The 20,060-nt window shown below is 37.1% G+C and overlaps 2 protein-coding genes across 2 annotated transcripts; one reads left to right on the forward strand and one right to left on the reverse strand.

Annotated features, from left to right (window-relative positions):
• Nucleotides 1-12,140: 12,140 nt before the first annotated feature.
• Nucleotides 12,141-12,728, reverse strand: LOC140009964 (uncharacterized). The gene has a single exon (XM_072056315.1). The coding sequence runs from the start codon at nucleotides 12,726-12,728 to the stop codon at nucleotides 12,141-12,143; it is 588 nt and encodes a 195-aa protein (XP_071912416.1).
• Nucleotides 12,729-17,741: 5,013 nt separating this feature from the next.
• On the forward strand, nucleotides 17,742-19,705 carry LOC113738694 (6,7,8-trihydroxycoumarin synthase-like). The gene is made up of 2 exons (XM_072055872.1): nucleotides 17,742-18,690; nucleotides 19,266-19,705. The coding sequence occupies exons 1-2, from the start codon at nucleotides 17,746-17,748 to the stop codon at nucleotides 19,557-19,559; spliced, it is 1,239 nt and encodes a 412-aa protein (XP_071911973.1). The 5' UTR covers nucleotides 17,742-17,745; the 3' UTR covers nucleotides 19,560-19,705.
• The last annotated feature ends 355 nt before the right edge of the window (nucleotides 19,706-20,060 follow it).

Raw genomic sequence — 20,060 nt, forward strand, 5'->3', positions numbered from 1 at the left:
GCCATTTATTTGAATAGAATAGGCAATAGGGCCACCACATCTTTGTGGTTTGACAATTGGCATCTCAAAAGGGTCCTTTCTGGTAATTAACTTTGATCCTTTCTGTAATTTACTTTCTGGTAATTTACAAAAGGGTCCTTTCTTTTTGGTAATTTACTTTGATCCTTGGGGTGTAATAAGTTAAATGTAGTGTCTCAAATAATGAGTGAGAGAAGTTAATTTTATTTTTCATCTTTTAATTATACCTAAATTTTCACTTTGATACCTAAATTTCAAAGCATGACATTTTATTATTTGAAGCACCTATTCTATCCTACGTAAGTAAGATCTGTCTCACTTTAGTCCTTAAAATATAATGGGTCAGCCGAAGTCAACCAAATGGGTTTGAAAAATTTAGAGTTGGGCATTGTATATTATTGGATTAGGATGACCTTGGACTTCAATTGAAGTTCGCCCAAAAATTTAAGTATATAAAGTTTATGTTTTATATACTTTCATTTATAATTATGTATATTATTGAATAACTATGTGTGTGTATATATATGTATTATAATTTTCATAATTGTAAAATATTAAATGCATCTATCAACCATATTGGGAAATCTTGTTCTCATTCTACATCATGCACTAACTTTACATCTTGTGCTAAGTCTATGGCTGATTTCGTTTTCTATTCTAGTTACAAAAAAGAAATGACAGTTTTCAAAATCTGCTTTTAGTTCTTGAACGTCTTTCAAAATAGTTGCAATGTTGTATTCATAGTCATTGCAGCTATTAATCTGATCTACAACTGACTTGCAATCTGTGTGAACTACTATTTTAGTCCACCCTGCATTTTGGCCATCACCATTGCATTTCTTACTGCAACAGTTTCTTCCTTGCTTGCATCTCCCTTTCTTTGGTTCACTATCCCTTTTGCCTTCACAATCCTTCCCCTCCAGTTTCTTGCAATTATCCCTTGGCCTGTTCTAATCATTCTTGCAGAGATTGTAGCATCCGGATACAGGTATATCACATTTTTCTTTGATGGCTCTCTTCTGACTTGTGTCTTATTGTTAACATGTAGTGTAGTGTTTTCTTGTTCTGCTTCTCTTGCCTATTCGTACTCGATCCAATCACCTTGAGCTTTCTGTATTGTTCTGCTTGGATCCGGATTAGAGTCTTCAAACATTTTTTTGTTCCTACCTTTCCAAATTTGCCAGAAGATGTTAATGGTGAGGTTTATTTGATCCTGACCTTGTTCCTTTAAGATTGTTTGCATGGTCGTTTCCCACTAGAGCCACAAGTTATGCTGTTTGTCTTTCAATCCATCCCATCTCACTACAACCAGTTTCTAGACCAGTGCTGCATTTGTACAAAAAAAGAACAAATGTTCTATGGTTTCGACATCCTCCCCACAACAGTCATATCTTCTCTCCTCTTTTCCTAACCTTTTGAATGTAATCTCGCTTACTGGTATGCAGTTTTGCAGGCATTTCCACATAAAATGTTTCAATTGACCTTTACATTCAATTACCGTAACTTTTTCCAAACACTATGTTTTCTTATCTCCCAACTAGTTTCAGCATTGATTCTTTCTTTGGCTCAGTGTTGATCACATTCCTATTTTGACACTGCATATCCAGTCTTTACTATGTATGTTCCAGTTTTGGAGAATTTCCAGAATACTTTGTCCTTTCTTCAATGTATACTAATGGGAATGCTCTCAATCAGTTCAGCATCTTTTCTGCAAAACCATTGTTGCAGAGTTTCTTTTTTTCATTTCTCCCCTTCTATCAGCTCACTAACCCTTTCCAACTAGCAATCCTCAAGTTTTTCAAAGGTCACTTTCACCTTTCTCTGATCCGATTATCCATTTGTCCTTCCATATGTTTACTCTACTTCCATCTCTAACTCTCTTCCATAAGCCAGCAAACAGCAGTGTTCTGGCATTGTGTATGCTCTTCTAGCTCCATGATGCTAAGTTTGGGGGTTCTTTCTCTATCCAGTTAGGGTCCTTCATGTATTTTGCTTCACTGCCTTGCTTACTAGCAAATTTGGAGCAGTTAAGAATCTCCAAATTTGCTTTGCAAGCAAGGCAATATTAAAGGCCTCTTAAGTCCCTGAAGCCAATTCCCTCTCTTCCCTTTATTTCTGAGAGTTTCTTCCAGCTTGCCCAATGCACACAAGTCTCTTTCTCCCCATTTCCCCACCAGAACCTTGCAATCCTTGATGTGATCTCTCTGCACAATCCTTTAAGAAGTCTAAAGCATGCCATTACATATGTTGGCATGGCCATTATGACTAATTTGATAAGTACCTCCTTTCCTTGTTGGCGTAGTAGCCTCTGTTTCCATCCTTGTAACTTGTTACTAATTTTACTCTTTACAAAGGCAAACACCTGCTTTTTTATCTTTCAATGGCCATAGGTAGCCCCAAGTATGTCCCTTTTGCTGCCTCTCTCATGCTGTCCAATCCTTCACTCACCTCCTATTTTGTTTGATTAGTGGTGTTTCTACTATAGCAATTACTGACTTGTCAAAGTTCACCACTTGTCTAGAGCCTTTGCCATACTTTGTCAAGATATCTTTCACTGTCAACACCTCTTCTTTGGTTGTTTGCAACACAGTAAGGAGTCATCTGCAAAGAGCAAACGTGAAATAGGAGGGCTATCTCTGCAAATTTTGATTCCTGTTAGCTCATATTTTGTCACTACTTTTTTGAGTAGGCTGGACAATCCTTCAATGCAGATAATGAAAAGATAAGGTGATAAGGGGTCCCCTTGTCTAATTCCTCTATTTAGTCTAATGTGTCCTACTTTTTGGCCATTTAAGTTGAAGTAGTAAGAAACAGTAGACAAACAGACCATGATCCATTTAACAAAAATTGGACAAAAATCCATTTTTAGCATCAATCTTCCCAAAAACTTCCATTCTACTCTATCATAAGCTTTGGACATGTCAAACTTAATAGTCAGGAATCCTATTTTTCCTTTTTTTTATTTTTTTCAAAAAAATGGAGAATTTCATGGGCTATCACTACATTGTCAAGGATTTGTCTACCAAGGATAAAAACAAATAGAGAACAACTGATGCAATGCTTATGAACCCTTTTGGGCCTATTTCCTATGATTTTAGAAATGATTTTATAAAGTGCAGTACATAAACTGATAGACCTATAGTTCACAACAGACACTGGTGCTTCAGTTTTTGGGATCAAAGAAATGATGGTTTCATTCACAGCTTTGAGCAAGTAACTAGCATGGAAAAAGCTATTTTTAGCAGACACAATGTCCCTTTTTATGATATGCCAATAATGTTGGAAAAAATGTGGAGACATACCATCAATTCTTGGGGCTTTGTTAGGATACACTGAAAGAAAAGCTTGTCTGATTTCTTTTTCTTCCACAGGCTTAATCAACTATTCATTCATTTGACCAGAAATAGTGCTTGGGACCTTTGCTAATATATCCTCAAAATTGTTAGGGTTGGTAGTGGTGAAAAGGTCCTTGTAGTACTTACTAAGCTCCTTTTCAATTTCCTGTTCAGTCTTACACTAGGTTCCATCTTGTTTCTACAGAGTACTGATCTTGTTTCTTTTCCTTCTTGTCATCACACTTGTATTGAAGAAGTCTGTATTTCTATCACATTCTTTGAGCCATCTACTTCTTGATTTCTGACTCCAAAACAATTCTTCCCCCTTATATGCTTTGCTCAGTTGAGTTTTTATCTCTGCGATCTAGCCTCTCTCGCCTGGTTCATTTCCTGTTTTCACCTTATTGAGTTGCTTTTTCAGTTCCCTGATCCTTACTTTTGAATTCCCTTGCACTCTTTTATTCCATTCTAGAATGGCTATCTTGTACTCCTTTATTTTTCCTGGTCACTTTGCACATTTTGGAACCTGTGTGTACTTTATCCCATGCTCCTTTGATCACATTCTTTGATTTTGGATTTTTAGTCCATCATTGATCAACATAAAACCTCATTCTTCTTTTTTGTCTATCTAGATTAGTATCCAGGATCAGGATGAAGAGGTTTGGGGCTTCATTTTCTACATATGTACAAGAGGCCTCATCAAACTTCTGCATCCATTCAGCATTGCTTAAGCACTTGTCCAATCTCTCCTTCATTTCCCCATCCCCATCCCCCTCCCAACAATTGCTCCACATCCATGGCACCCCTTGGTATCCTATATCTATAGGATCATTACCTATGATGAAGCAGTTGAAATCCCTTAGACTTCTTTCAGCTCTCTATCTCTCTCTCTCTCTCTCTCTCTCTCTCTCTCTCTCCCCCAATTTCTCCCCATTCGGTCTTATATCATTGAAATCCTCCACCAGCATCCAAGGCTCTCCCCATTCCTTTTTCCTATTTTCAAGATTTTTTTCACTATTCTTTTCTGATATTGCTATCAATACTCACATATAGGCATACTAGTTGCCAATGGCAATTAGTTTCCCTGTTTTCTATTTTTGCTGCTATATACCAGCTAGTGCTGTTCACTTCGTCTATCTTCACATCATTGTTCCAAAACTAGGCCAGTCCCCCTACTTTACCTATAAAGTTGACAATGTATCCATTTTCAAATTTGATTTTCTTTTGTACTTTTTTCATAAATTTTTCCTAGTTTTTTGTTTCACAAAAGAACACAATATTAGGAGAGTAGAGATTTAAAACCTCCTTCAACTGGAAAATTGTCAAAGGCCCTCCTGCACCTCGACAATTCCAGACCATAACCTTCATTTACACCTTGGAGGCATAAAGGGGTTAGCCTCCAATTCCCCAGTTGATAGTGTGTTGATTGTTTCCTTTTTCATTACTTTCACCTTTGGGTTATCTGCAGTATCTTCATCCATTGGTTCTATCTCTTGTTGTAATGACTCCATTTTTCTTTTTCCTCCCAATTGCCCTAGCCGTTCCTTATTTGCAATCTTCTTCAAAGAGGTTCTAGTTGTTCTCAACACTCTCTTGAATTACCTTCATTCTTCTTTTCTGCTTCCATCCCTCAAGTTTTCTCCTGTCTATCTTTCCTTTTTCTCCTCAAAACCTTCCATTACCTTTGCCAGTACCAATGTGTTTTCTGATTGGCCCCCATTGTGCTCCACCTCCATATTCTCCTGTCTTATGCCTTGATTCTCATTACTCATTTCTGTAGATTCCTCTACTTCATTTCCAGCTTCCTTTTTCTTCCTTTCAATGCTGAACATATTCTTCCTTTCTTCCTATTGGATCTTCTTTGGCTATGTGGTTGGATATTGTAAATATTCTGTCATCTTATCCTCGTATACCTTTCTCCTCATGGATCCTTGGTCTTTTCCATCCTTTTTTTCGCATCCCTGTTGTATTTCCACTATCAGCTTTTTCCTTGTCCTTCATTCTGAGTCCAACTACTAAAGCATTGCTTCTGTCAGCTTTCTCTACTTTCTTTCTTTCTATCTCTTTTGGTGGTTCATTCCATCCTTTTAATAGGGACATCGTGATGTTTCTTGCTCTCATCCATGCTCCATATTGCTTTTCTCTCTGCATCATCCTTCTCAAATATGGCTGCATACTCAAAGTGAATATGCAGCTTGTATTTGGTCAAGAATACAACAATGCTGCTTGCAATATGACATACTATTCCAATGCCATTTCTGGTAATGAACTAATCTGAACATGATACAATTTAATTATGATAAAGAACCAAGCAGAGCCTTGAGCAATTCTTTTCTTTCTTCTTCCCCTTTTCAATTATTAATTATCTTTCTTACAGTCTTTTTTCATTTAGCTCTATTACATAAGATCCTAGTTAAGAATTCTAATGAAGAGGTTGTACTTTTGTATTCTCTATACCAGTATTAGAACTAGATGGGAATTGGAATAGTGTTTTAAAGATATGTTGATTCATTTTAGTAGGATACAATTCTGCTTCTAATAAACAACAAGCATTACTTATTTTTTTTATTGACTGCTTCTAATAAACAACAAGCATTACTTTTTTTTTTTATTGAGCATTATTTGGAACTAGAATTTTTTTTACAATTCCTTGAACACGTTTTTCAAATGACATTTTTATTATTTTCAATCACCTTTTTACCTGTTATACATCATCTGGTGAAAAGGTCTATGAGATTGTTATTAACAATAATTTTCTAAATAATCTTCGAATTGAAAGCATGTAGTTTCCAATCTCAAAACTTCAATAATGTTATTTTCTTTCCAAAAACCATTGCAGAATTTATTCTTTGCTGGGTCAGACACTTTAGGTGGCACGATAATTTGGGCTATGACGGCACTTATCAAGAACCCCTACAGCAATGAAAAAGCACAAACTGAGATTCGAGAAGTGCATGGAGAGAGGAAAATGATAGATGAAGATGATCCTCAAAAGCTTCCCTATCTCACAGCTATCATCAAGGAGACTATGAGATTGTACACAATTGTTCCTAATTTAGTCCCAAGATACTTAATGGAAAGTTGCATCCTTGGCGGATATGAAATTCAGCCCCAAACTGAAGTTTACATAAATGGTTGGGCAATTGGAAAGGGATCTTGAGTATTGGGAAAATCTACGAGTTCTTGCCTGAGAGATTCTTGAATAGTACTATAGATATGAAAGGGGAACACTTTTAGCTACTCCCATCGGGGGTAGGCAGAAGATGATGCCCTATATACTCCCTAGGGCTAGCATCTATGGAGATCGCACTTGCTAATATTTTGAATTCATTCAACCAAGAATTGCCTTCTAGAGTGAAGAAAGAAGACATTGATACTCATTGCTTACGTGGTGCCTTGCGACTTGTAGCAAGAAACATCTGCCTTCTTAGCAAGGAAAAACAAATGACAACTTGGGAGGGAGGGGATGGGTTGGTTGGTTAGGAAGGGAGAGATTCTACATGAGAGGTCACGGATGAAAGCCTTAGCAATTACACTAAAAAAAAAACAAATGTCAACATAGTTGTTGTGAATAGGGTTACAAACGAATTGAATCGAGTCGAATCGAATTTTGACCTAATTGAGTTGAGTCTCGACTTAATTTTATCAAGTTTGAATTCGAGCTCAAACTCAATGACTGCTCAGTGTAAAGCTCTCGAGTTGAGCTCGAGTTTAAAAAAATAAAAAAATAAATTTAATTTTTAAAAAAATTGATAAAATAATATTTTTCTTAATAAATAATAAAATATTAGGGATATATATGTAATTTTACTATTAAAATAATATATATGTATAAAATTGAACTCGTGAGTTAACGTGTAGAATATTTTTGAGCTTGAGTTTGACTTGGTTTGCTCGAACTCGACTCGAACTTGATATTGACCGAACTCGAGTCGAGTTTTGAATCGAGTTGCTCGCGATCAACTTGACTCGTGTACAACCCTAGTTGTGAAATTGTGTAAGGTATGAATAATTCAAGAAAGAAATATTAACAATACTCTTATGTATTTATTGCAGAATATTATTGTACTCTAAACATTCAACTAACATATTAAATACTCTTACGCAATTTAAATATATTGTAATGTTATAATATCCATCAACTATTGCAGTGCATCAAAAAAATTATTAAGTATTCTTTGAGATATTTATTAAAATTTTACAACGATTAGATATCAAGAACTATGTATATTTTTATTAATGAAATACAAAAGATACAACAATTCAAAATATTTAGTTCTAATAAAATTCATAAATTTCCCAATATAACAATTAAATTGCACCAATAAAAGTGTGGATAAAAAATAATTCAAATATATTAAAAAGATAGAAGTTGTTAGAAGAAAGGAAAACCATAAGAAAAACCCAATGAGATTTATCTTCAATTATATAAAAAGTTAAAAGCATGATTAGTTAGATGGTTCAAATGAAAGCGACAGTGCCTTGAAATATGATAGTGAGTGATTAGATTAGCAAGAAAGTGAGAGATGGGCTCTATTTATATATATATATATATATATAGGTTTTGGGTTCAAAAATTATGCCCCAAATTAAAATGACCAAGTTTTGGCAACACTTTGCTAAGCTTAGTATAACCTTGACTGATAAATATCAAATGTAATATTGTATATTAATGTACTCAAAGAAATTATGAGATCTCTAATTCGACTTTTAACCTTTACTTTTCTTCCTTCTCTCTTGCAATAGTTGGAGTTTGTTGAACAAAAGAAAAGTATTAAATATTGTTTGTTTTATTTAAAGAATCACCACACCTATCAAGAAATTTATGAAAAATTCTCGTGTTAAGAATCTAAATTTTTATTTTTTACTCACAATATTATTTTTTTTTTTAAAAAAAGTGTATTTTTTTAGAGAACAAAAAGTCTGAATGCTTGAAAAAAAAAGTGTGAAAGCTTGAGTTGGGGTCAATTAGATTGGAGATAGGAGCCTAACAAACCAAAAGGGCCGAGTATTGCAAACAATCTTTAAGCCTGAAGGATTCTCCTTAAGCTATAGAATTAGGTTTTTTAAGTTAAGCATGTCTTTGGGTTTGCAGCAGAGCCCAAGCTAGAAGCCCCAATTGAAAAGCCTACTAACAATAAAGATGCAGAGGTTAGCACAGGTCTCTGCCGGATTTTCATATGGAACCACCCGCGGTGCTTTTAAATACTCCTATAGGATACACTGATTGATGTAATCCCTTACAAACATTATAGGTGTGTTTACACAAGTGGACTGAGTTGATAATAATAAGTCATTCTCTTACAAAATATCGTGTGCTCAAGTTTCGTTGTCGATGTAAGAAATGTATTGGTGTAATTTTTTTTTTTGACGAAACGATAGGAATATATATTGCTTGAGCCAAAAGTATTTACGCCCGAGCAAAGGCTCGATACATACACTGTGCATCTAGCACAATAGACTGGGATTAACCCATTCTACATCTTGATAACTGCTCAAAGCTTGAGCACTAAATTGAACACCAAGATCATTACTAATGCCTATGTCTAGGTAAAAGGAACATTTGTAAAACATGAAACTCAGCTCACGGACATCTTGTATCACAGTTGCTATTCTTTCAGCCATTGGTTTTGTCCGCTGGATTTACTGTAGCAGATTTTTGTCAAGAACTTCTATGTTAATCAGTCGCCATCCTTGTTCGGCTGCCTTAGTTTGGGCCAGTTTGACACCTTCAGCCAGGTGTTGGAGATGGTTGTCCACTGCCCTTTCTCTCAAAGCCCAAGCCATTAGTTCCTGTTGTCTTCCATCACACGCTACAATGCCATACCCTACAGCTTTGTCCTCTTTGCTCCATTACACTGCAATTCTCATACTTGTGCCTGGGGATGTGGGGTGCTCTTGCTGCTCTTCCTCTTGTTCCCTGTGTTGCTAAGCTACTACTGGTTTCCCAATGCTCCAATTCCTTGCTTTCCCTGCTGCATTTTCAAATTCGCACCATGCATTGCATGCTTTGTTTACAATTGTAGCTGGATCCATATCTTTGTTGTTGAAATCCTTGTTGTTCCTACTTTTCCAGATCTGCCACAAGATATATGCCGTGAGGCCTATATGAGCTTTCCTTTGAATCCTACTTCTCGCTTCAGAAACTGCTGCCCACCAATCTTTGAATTTAACCGACCTGTGCTCGATACCATCCCAATGGATAGGAGCTAGTTTCCAGATGTCTTTGACTTTGCTACATTTAAGTAACATATGTTCCAGTGTTTCCACTTCTTCTCCACACATTGTGCATATTGGATCTCCCACTTTGACTCTTCTCCATGTCAGTTCCTTGACTGGTATTGCATCCGAGAGACCTTTCCATATGAACATCTTGACTTGGTGGCTGATGTTTAAGCTCCACAGTACCTTCCACACTTGCTGGCTTAGTGAGCTGCAGCTCGATTCTGCTCCCTCACCTTCTTTCCTAGTCTCTTCCTTCCTCCTGTCCATTGCCATTTTGTATCCCGACTGCACAGTGTACTCCCCATTTGGGTTCCCTATCCAGAAAGTATTATCATCTCTCCCCATAATGCTGATAGGAATTTTCAAAATATTATCTGCATCCTCTTTGCAAAAAGTCTTAAAGATGAGAGATTTATTCCACCTGTAGTGACTGATCAAGTTAGCAACTTTGTTAAGCATGCATTCTTGTGGTTTGGCAGTGACTGGTTTCCCTTTGAAGTTGTTTGGAATCCATTGGTCGTTCCAAATGCTGGTTTTCTTTCCATTTCCTATTCGTCTTCTCCCTTTCCACCAAAGGGTCTCTCTGCTACTCATTATGCTTTGCCCAAACCATGATTCATTCTTAGCCACTATGCACTCCTGGATGCAGCTCTTAGGAAAATACTTCACCTTTAGCACCTTGCTAGATAACAGGTTTGGATTTCTTATGATCCTCCAAATCTGTTTGGCTAGCAAGGCTCTATTAAAGCTTTGTAAATCCTTAAAGCCTAGGCCTCCTTTTTTCTTCTCCTTGGTCATCTTCTCCCATGCCACCTAATGTATTTTGTTCTTGCTGTCTTGCTCTCCCCACCAGAATTTTGAGAGTAGAGAGCATATATCTTTACATACCCTACATGGCAATTTGAAACAATTTGAAACAAGACATAGTGTAAGTAGGCATAGCCATTGAGACTGCTTTGATCAAGATTTCTTTCCCAACTGAGCTTAGCAATTTGGATTTCCAGCTTTGCATTCTGTGTTCAATGTTGTCCTTGATGAATCCGAACATTTGCTTCTTTGTTTTGGTGATCACCATTGGGAGTCCCAAGTATTTCCCTTGAGATACTTGTTGAATTCCTTCCAGCTGGCTGCATACTTCCTCCCTTGTTTCCTAGTTGACATTTTTGCTAAAGAAGGCACTGGATTTGTCAAGATTTATCATTTGTCCTAAAGCTTGTTCGTATCTCTTCAGGATTTTTGTCAACTCCTGTGCCTCTTGACATGAAGCCTTGCAAAAGATTAGCGAGTCATCAGCAAAGAAAACATGTGTCACTGAAGGGCCTTGTCTACTTATCTTGATTCCACTTATTCTCCCGTCTTGAGCTGCATTTTTTAGAAGGTTAGAAAAGCCTTCTGAACAGATGAGAAAGAGGTAAGGTGACAAGGGATCTCCCTGTCTAATCCCTCATTGAGGTGTAATATATTCTTTACAATCTCCATTTATATTGAAAGAAAAAGAGACTGTTCTGATACAGTTCATGATCCAATTAATCCACCTCTCACAAAACCCCATTTTGCTCATAATTGATTGTAAGAAATCCCATTCAACTCTGTTGTATGCTTTTAACATATCCAACTTCACAGCCATATAACCATCCTTTCCATGCATTTTATTTTTAAGGTAATGCAAATATTCATGAGAGATGATTATGTTATTAATAATGTGCCTCCCAAGTATAAAGGCAGATTGATTGATGCTAATGCAGTGCTTAAGAACAGGCTTTAGTCTATTAACAATGATTTTGGTTATAGCTTTATACACGACATTGCACAGACTAATAGGTCTATATTGCTTGATGTTAGTAGGACAAGGAACTTTGGGAATGAGGGAAATGATTGTGTGGTTAATGGCTTTTAACATAAGACCAGAATGGAAGAAACTTTGAATAGCATTTACCAGGTCTCCTTTGATAATTTTCCAAAATTTTTGGAAAAATAAAGGTGTCATATCATCCGAGCCAGGAGCCTTATTGCAATCCATAGTGAAGAAGGCATTTTTTATCTCTTCTTCTGTCACTTCCTTGGTTAGTTCCATGTTCATTTCTGCCGTGATAGAAGCTGGAATCCCCTCTAATACCTCCTGAGCATTACTAGTTGAGGACTTGGCGAAGAGCTTCCTGTAATAGTCTTCAATTTCTTTCCCAATTTCTTCTTCTGATTCGGTCCAACCACCATCTTCCTTTTGAATTCTTTGTAATATATTCTGTTTATTTCTGCCATTTACCGGTGCATGGAAGTATTGAGTATTTCGGTCCCCTTCTTGCAACCATTTGAGTCTAGATTTTTGGCTCCAGAAGATTTCCTCATCATTGTACTCCTCTTTCAACTGTGACTTCAAACCAGCCATCTGTTTTCTCTTATTGTATTTTGAAGACTCTCTAGTCTGATCCAGTTGCTTTTTGAGGCTATCAATTCTGTCCTTAGAATTTTTGTTGATGCTATTACTCCACTTAAGCATAGCCACTCTACAGTTCCTCACTTTTGATTGCACTGGTACATCCGAGATCTTTCAACACTTCCCTCCTATACTTCTTTAACAACCTCAGATATTTCCTCATGTTGGAGCCATCTCTTATCAAAGAAGAACCTTCTTTTTTTCTTTTCCATAGTAGGCTTGGTGTCTATCATTAAGGCACAATGATCTGAAGTGTAAGCTTTAATGTGAGAGCACTTCGCATTCTCAAACGTCTGATTCCAATCTGCACTGCTCATGGCTCTATCTAACCCTTGCTTAATTTCTCCTTCATTCCCCCAGTTGTTGCACCAGGTCCACGGCTGCCCCTCATACCCCAGGTCCACCAGTTGGTTGGCACTTATAAAATCCCTAAAGTCATTGAAGCTCCGTTCGGCTCTACATCTCCCTCCCCGCTTTTCAGAATTTGAAGTAATATCATTGAAATCCTCAACCAACAGCCATTTGTTTCCCCATAGCTGTCTTCTTCTGTTCACTACTGTCCATTGCACTTTCCTTATGGCATCATTACAATTGGCGTAAATGCCAATCATCCACCACAAACACTTACTTTCTTGATCCTCAATCTGAGCTTCCACGGTGAAGGAAGTGTGTTGCACTTGCAATATTTTAACATCAGAGTTCCAGTACAGTGCCATTCCTCCTACTTTATTCATTGCTTCCACCACATAGTAGCAGTCATGGTTAAGGATTTTTTGTATTTTTTCCATATACTTTGATCTATTTTTTATCTCACTTAAAAATAAAAGTTTTGGGGAGAGGAGTTTTTTATACTCCTTCAGATGGGGAATTGTCAAGGGGCTCCCAGCACCTTGGCAATTCCACACCATCACTCTCATTGACAATTGGAGACCCAGTTAAGGCTGGTTCCCATCCCTCTTCTTGTCTCTCACTCCTCCCTCCGGGACTATCAGTTTTGTTCCTCTTTGGCACTTGCCCCATATTATCCACTTCTGGCATTTCCTCATCAATCAGACTTAACTTCCGTTTGCTCAGAACAGGTTGAGCCATACTATTCCCATCTAGCTGTTTTAGTGCTCTCCTACCTCTTCCTCTTGGTGTTCTTATAGTCCTTCTACCCTTCAAGTCCTGAGGCTGTCCTGTTCCTTGTTGGCTACTTCCCATGCTCTTATCAAATATCCTAATCTGTAATATTTCCTTGATACTCTTCTGTTTTTCTCTCACCTGGTTGCAATCCGTTGTTGTCTGTTCTTTCCCTGATGACTGTGGATCCATCATTTCCAAATCCTCCTTATGAGGATCAGGTTCCCCACTCCTCTCAGTTCTCTCTACCTCCATGGTCATTACCTGGTTTTTACTTTTTCCATTACCTTTCTCTTGCTTCTCTTCTATTGACTCCACCATTGGTGTGCTACCTTGCTTGTTACCTGTCTCTAGTATCTTGCTGGTGGGTGTTGGTGGTACCTGGGTCATCCCTTCCTTATTGGATTGCAGAAACTTTGTAACCTCTTCTTTGAAGGCAGCCACCACATTTCTCTCCCTAACTTCCTCGGTTCCCATTTGTTCCTTTGGGTGATTAACCTCCACCACCTGACTTTGCTCCTTACGAACTAGTTCCCCATTTTCCAAACCCTAGTGCATTCTGTTGGAAGGGGTTTTGTACCCGTTATTGTCCTTTTGTGGAGAACCTTTGCCATAATTTACTCTCAACCAAGGCCCATACTGGTTCTCTTATTGCCCCTTCCCCACTGATGCACCTGATGCGCAACCCTTCTCACTATGGCCAATGATTCTGCAAGCATAGCAGAAATCTGGGCATCTCTAGTACCTAAACTTAATCCACTTCAGAGAATCATTCATCTTGACTGTAGTACCCCTAGGTAATGGCCGATATGTATCAATCACAATGTGCACCTTCAAGTGCCTGCCTTCCTTCCCACCTGCTTGAGGGATAATAGCTTTTTTCACTCCTCTAAACACTGTTTTACCAATCTTCTTCCCCACTTCTTTTGACAACCAATGAACTGGCAAGTTTCACATTTGCACCCACAATGGGGTCATTCTGAAGGCGTCTGGGTCATCCTCAATCCCTTCATACCAGTTGCTCAACACAATCAGTTGGTTGTCCAAGATCCAAGGGCCTCCATTCACAATCCTCTCTCAGGTTTCCTCTTCAGGAATAAAGAATTGGTACAGGTTTGGACCTAGCTCTGTAACCTTCGGATCTTTTGGGTAACCCCAAGCCGTACTAACAAAGTTTTTTAGACCAGTGAAATTTACCATTTTCTCACCTCGGATCTTACCCAACAAACTTAGCTGGCATTCTTGTCTACTGATACTAGAATCACCAAAGTCCAGGTCAGTTATGGTGCACTCTTGGGAATTTAAGGCAAATTTCTGCATAATCTCCGACAATTCTTCCGCCCTAGTAATGGACTGAGCTATAGAGGGGATACCAGTTCTACTCTGACAGTGAAGTAGAACTAACCAAGCTAGTGCAGATCAAAAGTAAAACTGCTTACTTCAGCTAGGTAAATGCTTACCTGGGTGATAACGAAAATAGAGGACAAACAGTAGAAACAAGAAAATGAAAGGCAGTAAAATGAAGAAAGCTGGAAAAGGAAAAGAAAAAAAAGGAAAGCAAGCCTTGAAATGGAAGATTTTATGCTTGTGAAGTACTGGCCCACAATCGCATTTGCAACTCCCTTCCCCTGCGTACTTGTAGTGCCTCTTCAGCTGCTGCTCTTTTTGGAGTTAATGCAGACAACATAGTGGATACTTCTACACCGACTAACACATATTTAATTTGTCCGATCTAGAAAGCTGTGGGAATCATGTAGAGATTTGTTGGTGGAATTGGTTCTTTGTGCTTTTTGCCTGGATTTGAACTTTGGGATTTGAAAATTTTTGAGCTCCCACCAAGGAGGGAAAAGTTCTCTCATAGAGCGAGAAAGTGCTCTCATAGAGAGAGAAAGTTTATTGAATTCCCAATCTCAACAACCACAAAAATTGAATAGTTGTATTGGTGTACAATCTATAAAAATTCATGTAAGTGATCTATGGTTCCAAATGTGAGAATTATGTTGGAACGTAATTCGTAAGAACCTATAGTCCCAAATGTGAGAACTGTGTTGATTGGCGATATGCAAGAACTCTTACAAGTAACCTATTGAATGTGAAAATTGTATTGGTGGTTGATTTGTAATTGAAACCGACCTATGGTAATAATCAGAGTCAAACCCACCCAAATTTTTGCTTACCAAGAAAAAAGAGAACATTATAGGTGTCTAATTGTTTTACATGGTCTTGGATTCCAATTTTGAAAATTAGTCTTTTTGATCTTCACATTTGCTTTCATAGTTAGATTTTGAAATAGGTAACCCAATAATAGCTTTTAGTATTTCTGAATAATTAGTCTTTTACAAAAATTGTAGCGAGAACAGCACCACGCTGTTATTTCATTTAAATCTTGTAGCTCCCCGCGGGGGGAATCTTGCAGTTGTTTATTGCTTTGAGCAATTTGGCTTTCTTTTTTGGTTAATTTCTCACTTGACATATGGCCAAATTACTAGTTTGTCCAAACTACAACAACAGGTCCATTTGGTTAGCATGATTTGCCAAAAAAAAAAAAATTCTCAAATATTATTTAGTTTGTATCATAAACACAATTTCCAATCGTTCTTTTATTTGACATACATTATATCATAAAAAATATTACTGTATTATTTCAATTTTTTTTCCAAATAATCTCTTATCCAAACGCATCTATGTTAAATTCAACTAGTAGATGCAATAAGACGACATATTGGCCATCCATCTCTTCTTAAATTACATACCCCGTCAATTCTTGAAAAGTTTGAAAATATTAGTTATGAGATTAACCATTCAATATTATATGAATCATCATTCCATTGCACTCATATGAGAATCAAAGCAAGTACTTCGTTTTTTTTTTAAATTTGGTTAAAACAAGAAAGGAAATGAAAAAGCTAGCACGAAGGAGGAACAAGAATGGACCTCAGAACGGCTGGCATAGCAATTCCCAAAACCCTCATATTTAGAGTCCATTCTTCATAAAGCTTATATTATAAATTTGATCTGATAAAAGTCATGGGTCCATCAATAATCACCTGCTTGGTAAAAGACCATTTGGTTTTGTCAAGCATCTAAACTGACTAATTTAAATTGAACATAAATGATCAACAACTAAAATGAAGAAAAATATAAGTTGAGGGACTGAGTAAGGACATTTGAGGAAATTTACCTCACTTCCGTGTGGAAAAATCGTTAAAAAAAAAAACCTATAAATATTTCTGTTTCCAAGACTAAGCTATAAATACGTAAGTTCGAAGGTCAATTTAACATGTTGAAACAAAAGGTTTATGCAAACTATATGATATCAAATCTTTGACTTTTGCTGTAAATGAAGTCATGAAAGATACTCGTATGCAATTATTGTGATTCGAAATCATCTCTGACAAGCATTAGGTCAAGGCTGTAGAATTTATTTCCAAACAAGTAGTTTTATATAAACCCTGGGACCATGTGTTGGGATTCTTAACAATAAACACAATAAACAACTCAAGGGCATTTTTTTTGACCTCCCATCTTTCCCCGTTACTTTTCCACTCCCTTGCTATTAGGCCCAGAATTCAAATATGAACCTGACAGCAGAGATAGTTTTTAAAACCCTCCACTGACCATTAGACTAATCCCAGGAGATTAACTAAAGGGCATGTATTGGTTCGTACTTCTAAATATTTTGCACGCTTCTCTCTATGGGTGGTGGTCACAAGTGAGTTCACGATCATGACACATTCGGCTTTAAAATTCAGCAGTCAACCCTCAACACGAAAAACATCCAACAATATTCTACGGATTATTCTTCTTCGATCATTAGTTTTAACCCCCAAGGGTCGGTATTTTGTGGATTCAGATCTCCTACGGTTGCAAGGACCGCATTATGACGGTCCAAGATTGGATTAGAGTGTCACAGCTTGATATCCGCCATCTATTTCAAGATTCACTAGTTTTGAAATGGATGATTGAGATCGAGTAGGGCCACTTCGATTCAATCTCAAACCATCAATTATATAGTCCGGTTTCTCTTGCAACTGTAGAGGAGCTAAATCTGTATTTTTCAAACATGATGTACTAATTTTCTGGTAAATTTTCAAAAATAAGTTCTAGCTATACATGAAAATCAATTTTAAGATTTATTTAGTTTCTTACGGACAAATAATACAATAATCCTACAAAAGTTTTGTAATATCCACCAACTAATAGTTAATAATGCCTCGGGAATCATGGATACTAAATTTTAGACTAATCAAATACTCATATTCACTAACACAAGCTATTGAAATATACCAATACACATTATTTTAAGGGATAACCCCCTTAGGTTTCTAACAATTTCATCTAGCTTCCCTCTAATTTGAGAAATTATATTGACCTCTCTTGACATAATGAGTTACCAAAAATGACCTTCACTTTCTCACTATTTTACACGGAAAAAAACCTATATTCTTAAAAGAGAAAAAAATCCAAAAAACTTGTTCGAAAAATTTTTGTGATATTTCAAAATTCTTGGATTTGGGCCATGGTAGTTTTTTTCCCTACACACTAGAAAAGAAAAGATTAAAAAAATCAAGCAACTTGAAGCTCAACAAAGACTATTTAAAACCAACTTCTATGGCCATTTTCCAGCCACCTCAAGAAAATCTTCCTCCTGAAGTGATGGAGATAGTATTGATCATTGCTTTACTTTCAGCTCTTCCCATAATTTTCCTGATTCTTCTTCAGAAAAACAGCAGGAAATATTCAACAAAATCTCATCCTCCTCTCCCTGGTCCTCCTGGGATTCCAATCATTGGAAACATGCATCAATTTGATCCCTCAGCCCCACATGTCTATCTCGGGGAGCTTTCCAGAAAGTATGGCCCTCTCATGTCCCTCAAGCTTGGATCCATGCCAGTACTTGTGGTTTCTTCAGCAAGAATGGCAGAAGAAGTTATGAAAAATCATGACTTAATTTTCTGTAGCCGGCCACCTATGCTTGGCCAGCGAAAATTGTCCTACAATGGCCTGGACATCGCGTTCGCACTGTACAATGAGCAATGGAGAGAATTGAGAAAGATTTGTGTTCTTCATCTCTTGAGCTCCAAGAGAGTTCAATCATTTCGTCCTATACGCGAAGATGAGGTCTACCGAATGATTCAAAAGATATACCGGGAATCTGCTTCATCACAAGTAACTGACTTGACTCACACTTTATTGTCTCTCACAAGTACAATGATTTGCCGAATTGGATTTGGAAAAAGGTATGACGAGGAAGGCCAAGAAAGAAAAAGATTCCACTTTCTCTTGCAAGAAGCTCAGGCAATGTTTGTTGCATTCTATTTCTCTGATTATTTTCCTACAATTGGTTGGTTGGATAAATACACTGGGATGCTATCTCGACTGGAGAAAGTTTTCAACAAGCTTGATTTGTTCTACCAAGAACTCATTGATGAGCACCTGGATCCAAATAGGCCAACGTCAATGGATGGAGACATTATTGATCTCTTGATTCAATTACAGAAGGACAGATCAACTCCGTTTGATCTGACTGTGGATCACATCAAGGCCACGCTTATGGTAATAAACTAACTCTTTAACATACTATTCCAGTACAGAGTGTGATATACAGGTTCTGTTAGTTCTTTTCTACTTGAAATTGCAATCATATCTTATGAAAAATAATGCTGCTTAATATGAATACTATACAATTTAATTCTGACACAAAGCCAAACACAGCGTTATTTATTTGTTTTTCTATTTACATCCTTAAGTTAATTGGCACTATTACATACCAACTCCAAGTTCAAATTCTGATAGAGAGGTTGTGTTTTGGGTCTCCACCAGAATTGGATAGGATGAGAGTCATAATTTTGTCTTACACAAATGTTGATTTATTTCAATTCGATACAATTGGTCTTGATGAACAAGAAGCATTGGACTCAGCCCTTTTTCAGAAAAAAAGAATTTGTAATATTTCCTAAACATAATGTTTATCCATCTCTTTATCGCTCATACATCACATTCCAAAAATTTTACATTTTTACTGTCTGAAAAAAATTTCTAAATGATCTTCAACCCAAACACATGAAAAGTTTTAGGCTTAGGAAATTCATTGATGATTATCTTTTTTGTTTTTCAATAAACAACTGCAGAACGTATTTTTTGCCGGGTCAGAAACTTCAGCAGGCACAGTAATCTGGGCAATGACAGCACTTATCAAGAACCCTACGGCACTGGAAAAAGCTCAAAACGAAATCCAAGAGGTGCTTGGAGAGAAAAAAATGATAGATGAAGATGATATTCAAAAGCTTCCCTATCTCAAAGCAATCATCAAGGAGACTATGAGATTGTACCCAGTTGCTCCTCTTTTAGTCCCAAGATACACAATGGAAAGTTGCATCCTAGACGGGTATGAGATCCTGACAGGTGCCGAACCTGTGCAATAATAATAAATAAATCCTAACTACCACCTGCAACAGCTAGTAATCAATTCGAGTACTGGAGCAGGGACTCTAGGTGTGCAATGGGTTACTTGATTCACCCTATTCCCGAAGAGTTTGCTTAATCCGATATACCTGAATCAATTATTTAACTGAGTTCTCTAACTAGTAGATAGTGGTAAGCAGGGTCGTCTCCTCAGGGACTGGAGAGATATTTGTTTCTTTTCAAATCAAGATTAATGGGGGGTTTTGGTATCAAATGCCAACTAAACAAATTAACTGCAGAAAATAATTAATTAAAAGAAATAAATGAGAGAAACTCTAGCCAAGGGTATACTTCAGAAATGGTTCATGCACTGATCATTGATTCAAAGGTAATTCCAACATTTATTAATAGATTGGTTCTAGTTGTCTCGCACGCGCTAAACAACCAACCCTTCCTTAATTTATCGATAGCCAAGGTACGACCGTTAGCTATTTCTCTAACCCAAAAACAACCCTAGGTAC

The sequence above is a fragment of the Coffea arabica genome, chromosome 6e (assembly GCF_036785885.1).
Source record: "Coffea arabica cultivar ET-39 chromosome 6e, Coffea Arabica ET-39 HiFi, whole genome shotgun sequence".
Taxonomy (NCBI): Eukaryota; Viridiplantae; Streptophyta; class Magnoliopsida; order Gentianales; family Rubiaceae; genus Coffea; species Coffea arabica.

What these genes read in the sequence shown, in the direction of transcription:
- LOC140009964 (XM_072056315.1), bottom strand. Translation starts at nt 12,728, where the DNA reads ATGGCACTGTACTGGAACTCTGATGTTAAAATATTGCAAGTGCAACAC.
- LOC113738694 (XM_072055872.1), top strand. Translation starts at nt 17,746, where the DNA reads ATGGCCATTTTCCAGCCACCTCAAGAAAATCTTCCTCCTGAAGTGATG. An exon ending in ACATCAAGGCCACGCTTATG is followed by an intron (nt 18,691 to 19,265) that starts GTAATAAACTAA and finishes AAACAACTGCAG; the next exon opens with AACGTATTTTTTGCCGGGTC.